This window comes from Squalius cephalus (assembly GCF_949319135.1).
Source record: "Squalius cephalus genome assembly, chromosome: 12".
Taxonomy (NCBI): Eukaryota; Metazoa; Chordata; class Actinopteri; order Cypriniformes; family Leuciscidae; genus Squalius; species Squalius cephalus.
Window position 1 is genome coordinate 24346880 of NC_137133.1, and position 12706 is coordinate 24359585.

The 12706-nt window shown below is 40.9% G+C and overlaps 1 protein-coding gene across 2 annotated transcripts in view; it reads right to left on the reverse strand.

The window, feature by feature from the left end:
• Positions 1 to 411, reverse strand: part of cebpz (CCAAT enhancer binding protein zeta) — a 73889-nt gene extending 73478 nt beyond the window's left edge. For both annotated transcript variants that reach the window (XM_079887739.1, XM_079887738.1), the window contains exon 1: positions 114 to 411. In XM_079887739.1, the coding sequence (XP_079743865.1) occupies positions 114 to 260 (147 nt within the window). In that variant the 5' untranslated portion in view covers positions 261 to 411. The remainder of the gene's footprint in view (positions 1 to 113) is intronic.
• Positions 412 to 12706: the final 12295 nt, after the last annotated feature.

Here is a 12706-nt window from a genome sequence, read left to right on the forward strand (position 1 = left end):
AATTTCAGGAAAATAAGAAGAATACATTCGCAGTTTGTCCCTTCAGTGTGTGAACACATTTTAATCTTTCATAGAGGAATGACACGTGTGTTGAAGACAAGCTAAAAGCTCACCTTTGTCCCTCCCAAACGCAACACATCCTCCAGTGAGAACTCTTCTTCATTATTGTCGTCCTCGGTGGGATCGCAGTCTTCATCCTCACACTCCTGGTCGTTATTCGTGTCCATGCTGTTGTTGCCCTCCTGATCGTGTTCCTCCATGATGATCTGCCGCACGTTTCCGCGTGGACTCACGGCAACACGTGTGCGCTTCTGGTCCGATCCACAATAAAAGTCCCTCAAAAATCAAAATAAAAGCCTGTACCAGTCCAGAGAAAGTCTAATGAGGGGAGAAGTGCTACTCAATAAACTTCCGGTTGCAGTTTCACTCTTGTTCCATATGAGGGCGCTCACATGACGAGTGCAGAATGAATGGAGGTCTATCATCTATGGAGCTATACCGCTCAAAATCCACTTTTCTTAGGATATCATTTTTTGTCTAGTAATTTGAATGTTGTTTTCGAAAGGGGATGCAAAGAAATTACACATTGCTTGGTGTTAGATTTTTTAGAGTCACTTATTTGCTTTAAAAAGTCTTTCAAAATGTCAATGACGTCAGAATGCTGACGTCATTAGGGTCATTCCAGAATTGGAGGACATTTCATGTCCCACCTATGAAATTTCAAATAATCTATGTATAATATACAAAAAAATTAGTCACTGTGTAAAAAACACTTGTCCTGAAACTAAATATATATAGACTTGAAGATTTTTCTTTTCCTAAATATTAATGAAAATAAAAAAAAAGTCTCTAGTACCCACTTAAATGCCATTTTTCTCTTGTCCCACCTTCTAGATGACCAAATTGAATGTTAAATATAACTGTTAAAATACATTTTAAATATTCCTTTTTTGTATGATTTTGTTCTCTTTTAATTGTTAAAGCATTTTTTTAATTGAGATAAATATTTTAAATAATAGAAATGTTGCAATAAAGTTATGTCCCCAACATCGTGCAACCCTGTTACCGAAATATTTAGACTGGCAGAAGAAGAAGAAAAAAACAGTGAGTGACATGATACACAGGAAATTACATCACTAAGCAATTTGCCGCCAGAATGGGTAGAACAAAGGTATATTCTCTCTTCGATTTTTCATGTTATTACGGTATACAATTTTTAGCCTTGATTGAATGTGTCACTCTAACAAATGCAACCCTGTTACACTTATTATCAGAATAAGACAAATTAATTTGAAGGTTTTCTTCTTCTTTTTTACATAAGTAAGTTTGTCCTAGAGATGACAGTTAGAGCTAGCTAAACAGCTAGTTTCTATTCATGAGAAAAAGCTAACATTAGCATTAATTTGCAACCCTGTTACTCGCAACCCTGTTACCATAATTATCTCCTTCAGTCCACTCTGTTTATTGTCGCAGCTCTTTACAATACAGCGAACACCCATGATTGTAAGCTTTGCATTTACTATCTAATTGCTGACTCTATTACTCCAACTCTGAGCGAACTCTCTGCTCCTCACCACGGCGCTTCTCGGGTGCTGCGCTAATCACTCCGCCCAAGTAGCAGTGCTTCGCCTTCTGAGAAAATAGTTCCCAGTATTTAAACGTTTAAAAAATGGCTGTGTCTCATATGACCTTGGTATTTGTACACACTGTGACTATACAAATCACAACATGTAAATAGGAAAACGTTGGCGTTATTTTGTCACTTATTGGGATTAGTATGCTAGCTGTAGCCATTTACATCCAGTCTTTGTGCTAAGCTAGGCTAGCGGTGGGTGCGTCAAACAGACTTACAGCACGCACTGAGATGAAAAAGGTATGTATGGACTTATCTAACTCTGGGGGATACGGTGAATAAGCTAAAGTCCCAAAAAGTCGAAGTGTTCCTTTAAAGGAACCACGCACCTATTACTAACTAAATATTTAGCATCTTAATTAATAGAAATCAATATTAGAAGAATAAATTAATGATATATTAAAAGAATAATTCCAGAATACAAAATAATGAAAGAAATATAACAAATGATAATAACAAAGGGAGAGAATTTGAGTGAAATGAACAAATATAACACCCATTACATTAAGCTAAATAATTAATATAATTTTGATTATAATTTAGCATACATTTCATGGTATTAATGTATTAGTTTTTTTTTCTTACTGCTCAGCTACTGTTCGGACGCTCTTGCTTACTGCTCCGCGCTTTGCTCTATCGCTTTTACATTTTATCTCCTATTTTTTTATATTTTATTTCCTTTATTTTATTTCCTTTTATCAACTAATTTTAACTTCAGCAAATCAGCACAGTGCTCATACGACAAAGTTTGGATTACTACAAAAATTGAGAATTCTTTTACCCGACCAGCTTACATTCCGGGAAAAGAAAACACAACTGCCTCAAGGATAAGAGAAAATGCCTCTTCTGGAATCTACTTGCTGCACCAACTGCCACAGACTTTTACAAAGGATTGCAGTTCTTGAAACAAAGTTACTTACGAGGACCACCAAACCAGACGGAGCACACAACAGAGCTTCGTCATGGACACCCTCAGCATACCGGTGAGTCCCATGAAATTAGTGCTCCTCGACAGGTAGAGAAACAAGCCGATCGACTTACAAATCGATGGCACAAACAGGGAGCGAGACCCAAAGGCACTCGAGACATCAGATTGTCACGAGCAACACATATTGCCGCAGTAGCATCCTCTACCCCAGATACAGCTCTGACAAGGATTGCAAACACTGGTCTCCTACCACCGCCTATACATCTTGAGAACAGATTTGAAGTACTAAGGAATGTAAATGAGGAATCCCCAAACGTGATGAATGTGATCACACACGAACACAGACTGAATGGGTCAGTAGCTAACACTGATGCTAACTGGCGCTCAAGGTCGAGCAGACAGCGGCACTCAGCTCAGAGCGCAGCTGAGCCCAGGACTCTGATAGTGGGGGACTCCATAATCAGAAACATTAGCAGCAGGGATACAACTACGTGCTGCCTTCCACAAGCAACAACTTCTGATGTAAACAGGGAACTTCAGAACATTCTGATGAAACATAAGACTGCAAATCGACTCATCATTCATGTGGGGAAGAATGATATTCATGTAGTAGTCAGTAACAGATCCGCACACCGAATAAGCTCCCATTCAAAAAATGTTTTATTAGTGACGTTTCGGGCCTCACATGGCCCTTCCTCAGACTAACAGGAAGTGTACAAACAGTTACCCTTTTAAAGTCTGTATCACGTGACACCACCATCACACAAATTGGATACATCCATCAACATACATTGATATTTACATATTTATACATCGTGTCCAACAAGGATAAAGAATTATATATTTACATATTGATTCCCACTGTTAAATTGTCTAACATATACATTAAAAACTAGAATCTCAGAACATCGTAGTGTGATTAGAAATGGTGTGACATCTAGCCCTGTGGCTGTACACTTCATGAATGCCAAACACAATATATCTAGTTTAAAATATGTGGGAATTGAGAATATCAAATGTCCTAGAAGGGGTGGTAATGTGGATAATTTGCTTTTAAAAAGGGAACTTTTCTGGATTTACACATTAAACACTTTAGCTCCCAGAGGCCTCAATGAGGATTTTGATATTAGACCTTTTCTAAATTAATGGATGATTTAAATAACAATATGGTTTTTTGATTCTCTACTTTGCTGTTTTCTCTACAGTCTCTTGATTTATAGGTATAGTCTCTTTGAATAACTTGGTCCTCTGTATATAAATAATGAAATGCTGAGTTTATAACAGATGCTTTTTTACTTGTCTGATCAAGTTTGAAAATTGTCTGAATCCCCATCTGATTTTTACCTTAATATGGATTTTTCAATAATGTTTTTTGATTCTCTATGTTTTCTGTCTTGACGTACGGATAGTCTTTATGAATGGTAATACATATAGTCTCTTTGAATTTCTTAGTTCTTTCTGTTCAAATAATGTAATAAGTGTGATGTACCATCTGATATGTTTTTACACTGGAATATGAGGGATGTTTTTAAAAAAATATATATGTTAGACAATTTAACAGTGGGAATCAATATGTAAATATATAATTCTTTATCCTTGTTGGACACGATGTATAAATATGTAAATATCAATGTATGTTGATGGATGTATCCAATTTGTGTGATGGTGGGGTCACGTGATACAGACTTTAAAAGGGTAACTGTTTGTACACTTCCTGTTAGTCTGAGGAAGGGCCATGTGAGGCCCGAAACGTCACTAATAAAACATTTTTTGAATGGGAGCTTATTCGGTGTGCGGATCTGTTACTGACTACTACATGGATTATACTTGTGATCCAGCACCCGTAATGAAAATAAGATGTGCGTGATTTACTCCTGTGAAGAATGATATTCATAAAGAGCAGTCAGAACTCCTTAAGAAGGATTTCCATGAACTTTTTGAAACACTTAAAAGACTGAAAGTTCAAACATTCATCAGTGGACCTCTCCCAGCAAGAGGAACAAACCGGTTTTCACGGTTACTTGGGCTTAATACGTGGCTGCAAAAAACCTGCAATATAAAAGCAGTGAACTTCATTGACAATTTCAATCTTTTCTGGAGTCAGAGACAACTGTTTCATCGGGATGGCCATCACCCAAACAAACTTGGTTCAAGAGTGTTAAAGGACAATATCTACTTCTCCCTCAATCATCCTTCTGCAGTGTGTGCCAATCCACTCAATCTGAACGGCACACACACACCTGGACACAGTATGAATGACCACGGGACTTCACTTCAGCAGCAAAATGGACATAACACCACTCCGCCACAACAACCTCTGCTCACGGACACAATCTCAGCTGAGCCCTGCCCACAGAGCTCACCACAGACAGACATATCAGAACTGCTTGAAGATTCAACACCCAAGGACGACTTCCTGGAAAACAGCCAGGGAAGCCAGGACAGCATATTACAGCCTCCGATAACACCAGAGCAACAGCCCCTTTCACCAGACACGTTAACCCTCTCCCCAGCATCACCACTTCTGTGCTTCTCACAGAAAATGGAAGAACTGGTGCATGCTGGAACCAGACTATCCCACTCTTTTGCTGCAAGCCCCCAGATACCAACCAAAAAAAGACAGGCACCATTACCACCAAAGCCTGCGGGCCCAGCTCGCCCTCCCCCTCCTGTGAGAGCTCTTCGGCCTCTGCCACAACGCAAGGGCCCACACCCTCCTCCATCTGCTCGAGGTGAACCAAAAACAACTGATACCAGCTCTCAGTGATATGTGTCGGGTCCCCGTTTTGATAACAGTAACTTTCTCAAATGTTTACAGAACAAACGGGAACCCAGTGTGCCTGTATCTTTCTCTATTGCTGTTCTATTACAAGATAGAAAGTCTAAGGCCTTCAATAGCCGTACAGCAAACCTAACTAATCTGGTGCCTATTACACGTCAAACTAAGATTGATGTGGGGAAAAGTAAGTCTGTTAAGTTAGCACTCTTTAACATCCGCTCACTTAAAAATAAATCGCTTCTAGTCAACGACTTAATAACCACAAACAACCTGGATTTTATGCTTCTAAATGAAACATGGCTAGAAGACAGCTGCAGTGCAACAGTCCTCAATGAAGCAGCCCCTCCTAACTTTACTTTTATTAGTGTCTGCAGAGCTGTTAACCCCCTGAGGTCGACGGTATCGCCGGCGATACCAGCTCGCTTTTTTTTTATCAGTGTAAAAGAAACTCATGAATACTCTGTTGACTTTGATTTTCCATAGGAGTTCCATACATCAATCGATTCTGTTAAATGTGTATTATTTTTGTGTATACTCACAATAAAAACATAGTGTTGTGCTTTGACAAATAAAGAAAAATAAACACGAAGCGAGTTCTGCCTTCTCTCTGTCCGTGTAGTCCATTCTGAAACGCGTCCGAAAATGAACCATAACTCAGTGAATACTTCTCACACATACACGTGATATATGTCTTTATGAAGCTTGAAATCTCTTCTTTTAAATGAAGTAATTTATATAAAAAACAAATATTCTCATCTTGTGAAATCTGTATTAAAAGAGAGCGATTCCAGTCGACCTAATTAGAGCTAATTCAAATGTAATGTGACTCCGCCCACGGAGAGCGCACGCTATTCAAACGCAAATGGCTGAGGTAATCCGCGCAATCCTGTGAACGCCCCCCCCCCTATCAGCTCGAGAAAACCAAAACACAAGTTTATTCAGAACATTACTTGCTTACACCGTCTCGCAGCGCTGTGAGGAATAATGAGGAATACGAGGAATACGAGCTGAGGAATACTAGTAAGTTTTTCCTTCTTGGGTTTCTGTTTATGAATGAATGAACGGCATAGATGCGCGCTGTTTACCACAGCTGGCAAAAAACAATATAACGTGACAGTTCTCCATTATGGACGCGAGCTCTAAAAAAAAAAAACACTAAAAGACTTTCAAACTTTCACAGAGACCTCAAAACAGAAAGTACAAATCCTTTCTTTAAAACGAATTTCGTTTTGTATCAATTGTATCTTAATTTTAATAATTTTTTCATTAACAAATTTCCTGGATTTAAAGTAAGCCTATCGTCAACGAATGATGATGTTTTAGCAAACTGTATTGCTATACTGAGATGAGTAAAAATCGACTGAAATATGTTGAAATAAAATGTAGGCTATTTGTATAAGCAACGTAAACTGCAAATTAACATTTATATGCCCTAATATTTCATGAAAACAACTTTACAGTCAGGCGAAATATGAAAGACAACATTTTGTTTAGTAGATTTGGGTACAGTTTTTACTGTAGAATATACTGCCTCATCAAATAAGCTTTTGTTTAGCAATTTCTATATATAAAATAGCCTAATATTTTTGTCAAAAATAAAGTCATCAACTAAGATGTTAGCTGTTCCAATGTTGGCTATATTCAAAGTAATGAATACATAGATAAAATGTAGGCCTATAATCTTTCTCTTTTTTTACAAAGAAAGAGTACACTTGAAATATTGTTGAAATTGTAATTATTGTTGTAATTGTAACCTTTTTAATAAAATAGCACAACATATGTACAAGATAGATGTAAGCAAAATCTTAAATGGTCAATATAAGTCTTCTTCTAAATATCTTTTGTCCTTGCATTGTGGCTCAGCCAGTTTCACACCTGAGTGAATGGCTCATCATTATGCAGAGTGGGTGGTAATTCAGGTGTAAACCACTCCTCGTTAACGCCCCCTCGCATATTGGCTTTCCAAGCAAAACCTGTTTTACATCAATTTAAATCAATGTATGGTTTTATTTGAACGATAAAGCAAGACTATTTTCACATAATTTTGAAGAAAAAACTATAGGCGACGACATCCATTGGTCAAAAGTCTTATTGACACATATTTACTATGTGTTTTGTGGCCTTATTTCAGAAATTTTAGTTTTTAGTTTTTTCAATATCCACGCATAAACATTATTCTCTCAAAAATTAAAACATGTACATACACGTGGCTCACATATTATGGTAGCCCTGTTTGTGCTTTATAGAGTGAATTTACACCTTTGCCATTAATATGTTTATAAGCAACTGAAAAAAGCACAAATGTCAGGGCATGTCAGAACATCTCAAGGGCCCAGAAAACCGCTCAGACTCCAGAGGGTTAAGAGAGGTGGGGTTCTAGCTGCTCTTTTTAAAGATATCTATCAATGTAAGCAAATATCATTTGGGAATTACTTGTCTTTCGAATATCTGGGTATTGTGTTAAAAGGTGCTCCACGCATTTTACTTATCATTATTTACAGGCCTCCAAAATACTCTTCAGCCTTTGCTGAGGACTTTACAGAACTGTTATCAACAATTACATCAGAGTTTGACTGTTTTGCCATTGCTGGAGATTTTAACATGTCAAGTCAAGTCATCTTCATTTATATAGCGCTTTTAACAATGTAGATTGTTTCAAAGCAGCTTTACAGAGATAAGCGTATAATTTAAGGTAACAGAGATTGTTTCGGCTTTACAGCAGAGTTAAGTTATTTCCATCTAAAGTTAGTTTTGATTGATTTGCTTCCGTCGCAATGATCATTTGTTATTAAATTAGGGGCCGCTAAGACGACACCATTCCCTCTACACAGACTTTAAACGCGAACCTGTGAGAAACACTGATGGCGTTCACATGAGCATTTAGAATGAGTTCTATAGTTATGTGCGTTTGAATATATGCAGGTTTGGAATTCCCTACAAGCCAAGCCTAAACAAAGTACTTGTCTTTCCCTATAAATTTTGATAAAGAATTTTATTTTATTTTGTTGCTTTGGGGTAGGAACGCGAAACGGATTTTCCCGACAACGCCTTATCTGTAGAGTGGTAGTGGGATCCTCCATAGGGAGAGACTAGTTGGCACTTCAGCACTGCGTTGTCATCGGTCCAGGCGAAGGTCCTTCATCAGATCTGGATACGGCCTGGATCCGGCAGGCTGCAGGAAAACCTCGGGATAAACACAGACACTAAAATTAGCGTAGATGCCATTCTTCTCATGATGTAACGAGTACATCAGGATTTTTGGGAAGTGTTCCCGGTTCCGGCTGACCTAATCTATGCAGCCTAACATTAAATTATAGAAGTCTATAATGTATTATGTGAAAGCTAGGTCAAAGAGATGTGTCTTTAATCTGGCTTTGAACTGACAGAGTGTGTCTGCTTCCCAGACAATGGTAGGAAGACTGTTCCAGAGTTTTGGTGCTAAATAGGAAAAGGATCTACCGCCAGCAGTCGATTTTGATATTCTAGGTATTATCAACTGGCCGGATTTTTGAGATCGCAATAGACGTGACGGACTATAATGCGTTAAGAGCTCGCTCAAGTACTGCGGAGCTAAACCATTTAGTGCTTTGTAAGTGATCAGCAATATTTTAAAATTGATGCGATGTTTAATAGGGAGCCAATGCAGTTTTGACAGAACCGGGCTAATATGGTCATACTTCCTGGTTCTGGTAAGAACTCGAGCTGCTGCGTTTTGAACCAGCTGTAGTTTGTTTATTAAGCGTGCAGGACAACCACCCAGTAGAGCATTACAATAATCTAGCCTTGAGGTCATGAACGCATGAACTAATTGTTCCGCATTTGTCAACATCCACATAGATAGTGCAGAAAACAACATGGCTAAAGAAATTTAAAGTGTTTTAAAAACTTTTGATCTGACTCAGCATGTACATGGACCCACACACAATCGTGGACACACTCTAGATTTACTTATCAGTAAGGGTCTAAACATTTCATCGATTGTTATTAAGGTTGTAGAACTGTCTGATCATTTCTGTATTTTCTTTGATATATTGATCTCTCCTGCCACTGAAGCTAGATCTGTGTGTCACGACCGCACAGAGAGAAAAGGGCACAGGATCCAAATGCAGTGTGGTGAGGCTTTATTTTCAGGGCAATCCAAAAATCAAGGTCCAAACACAGGCAGGGGTCGAAAATCCAGACAGGCAATATCAAAACAACAAACAGGCAAGGAAAACACGAGAACTGGAGCGGCGTGACATACAACATTGATCCACAAGGAACACAAGACAAACAGGGCATTAAATACATGCATGACGAGGGGAAAACGAGAGACAGCTAGTGATTACAATTACTAACACCTGGGTGTAATACACAGACAGGAATTGTGGGGGATGAAGTTCATGTGCATGACACCGTGGGGAAAAGGAGGACATCTAGTGGATACACGGGGAACACAACCAGACACTGTGACATTACCCCCCTTCAACGGAGTGGCTCCCAGACACTACAAGACAGGACAAGGAACAAAACAAAAGCTCAGGAGGGAGGTGGCCCGGTGGAGGACCAGGGGGAGGGATGGGGGGCCAGGTCCGTGCGGGGAAACAGACACAAGGGGCAACAGACTCCATGAGGACCAGGGAAACATAGACAGTAGAACGGGGAAACAGAGGAAAACAAATAGTTCATCAGGCGGTCGGGGCAAGGGGAACGGACCATCGGGTGGCCGGGGCAATGCGAAAAGTTCATCTGGCGGCCAGGGCGGAAGCACTGGAATCCGCTCTGGCTCTGGGTCGGCTGGGCAGGCGACTGGCTCCGGCTCTGGAACAGCTGGGCAGGTGACTGGGGCCGGCAGGGCGAGCGGGCGGGACCGGCAGGGCTAGCAGCGCGGGCGGGGCCGGCAGGGCTAGCAGCCCATGGACGGCCTCTGGGGCGGCCCTCCTCACCGCGGTAGCAGCAACGACCTCCGAGACAGCTTCCTTCTCCACAGCCGCCGTGGCTTCAGAGACAGCTTCCTCCTCCACAACAGCAGCGGCCTCAGGGACAGCTTCCTCCCTCTCTGCAACAGCGACTTCCAGGGCATTGGGGGAATTGGGGGTCTTCCTCCTCCTCCGTCGCTTACGGCGGTGAGGTGCCGGCTCTGAGCTGGGCTCTGGGGTTTGAGCGGTGTCTGTGCTGGGCAGCGGGGATGCGCGCTCTGTGCTGGGCAGCGGCGATGCACTCTCTGGGCTGGGCAGCGGCGATGCACTCTCTGGGCTGGGCAGCGGCGATGCACTCTCCGGGCTGGGCAGCGGTGATGCACTCTCCGGGCTGGGCAGCGGCGATGCAGCTTTCTTTGAACTGAGCAGCGATGAAGCCTTCCTTGAGCTGGGCAGCGATGAAGCCTTCCTTGAGCTGGGCAGCGATGAAGCCTTCCTTGAGCTGGGCAGCAGTGCAGCTTTCTCTGAACTGGGCAGCGATGAAGCTTTCTTTGAGCTGGGCAGCGATGAAGCTCTCTCTGAACTGGGCAGCGATGAAGCTTTCTCTGAACTGGGCAGCGATGATGCAGGGGAGGCGGTTGTATCCCGCTGGCTTCGATGGTGGAGATACATCGTGAACCTCACAAAATCCAAAATTTCCAGCCCCTTCATTTCCCATTGGGGCAATGGATCGTCCAAACAACCATTAAGGATATCCTTCAGGGAGGCGTCATTGTGGCCTAGGTCTTGTGCCATTCTGAAGAAGGTTTTAGAAAATTCACTTACAGCTTGACCCCGTTGGCGTAAGCCCATCAGTTCCTGAAACCTTCTCCTCCTCTCCTTTTGAGTGATGGTGGAAGGAGCCTCAACCACCGAACTGCTGGATCCCTTCATTTTGGTGGATCAATCTGTCACGACCGCACAGAGAGAAAAGGGCACAGGATCCAAATGCAGTGTGGTGAGGCTTTATTTTCAGGGCAATCCAAAAATCAAGGTCCAAACACAGGCAGGGGTCGAAAATCCAGACAGGCAATATCAAAACAACAAACAGGCAAGGAAAACACGAGAACTGGAGCGGCGTGACATACAACATTGATCCACAAGGAACACAAGACAAACAGGGCATTAAATACATGCATGACGAGGGGAAAACGAGAGACAGCTGGTGATTACAATTACTAACACCTGGGTGTAATACACAGACAGGAATTGTGGGGGATGAAGTTCATGTGCATGACACCGTGGGGAAAAGGAGGACATCTAGTGGATACACGGGGAACACAACCAGACACTAGCCCCGTTTACATGCACACTTTTTTGCTATTCTGATTGAGATCGTTCTGATTGACGGATTCCGGTTGACTGTTTACATGGGATGTTATCTAAACCGATCTGGTGTTTACATATGCTGACGCTTTCAATCGAAGTCATTTTCTGACATGCGCACACAGCTTGTCTGCCGGATCTGGAAGCTCATTATTTCCACGTTTTCAATCCTGTCAAGATGGTGCATCACTTAATTGTCGCGTTTAGTTGTAGGCATGAGACGCGTTTCCACTGTCGGGCCAGTGCGAGCCATAAACGTGGCATTTTATTGTATTGTGTAGGCTATTGTTCTTTGTTAATTATTGTCTTGTTTTGTATTTGCATCAGTTTTTCATTCTCATACTCATATCACACTCATTACAGCATATAATTAAATATAGGCCATCATTATTGTAAAAAAAAAAAAAAAAAAAAGAAGGAAGTTTTATCAGAAAACTGATCAGAAAGAAATCACTGGAAACAGCCTGATCGATCGCAAAACAAGAGCGACTGTTTGCTGGCATTTTTGTTGTTTAATTGAATATTTAAAACCCAAGAATAGATGTTTTACCACAGGTTTAATATAAAAATCGATACATTTATCATAATTAATTAATTTGTGTCAAAATTGCACATTAGTCACAGAAATAAAGTGGTTTACCGTTTATGACGTTTGTGAACGTTTACAAAAGAAAGAGGACACAAAACTTATTCGCGTCTGTTTCTGTTTATTTGGTAGCCTAGTAACAGGACGTATTTACATCACATTTAGAAAGAATGTTCATTTCTACAAATATGCCACCAAAAATATGACCTGAGGAGCTTTAGCACTCTCTCCCAGAAGGATACAGTTATATTTTCAGTCAGAGAAAAAGAGGATAGTCCGAGACATAGGCTACTGAAAGATAAAATAAAAACAGGATTATGATTTGTCTGATTTCTTCAAGCGTACATATTTACCATGTTTACTATGGTAATGGTTAGCGTGCATAGTTTTTTGCATCGGGTATAAATATTCCTACCTTATTCGGTGATCAGAATCCACAACGGATCACAAACACAAGGCATTATGTTAGCTGACAGAATTATCTGGCGCAAAACCAGGCATGCGCAGAAAGACGTAC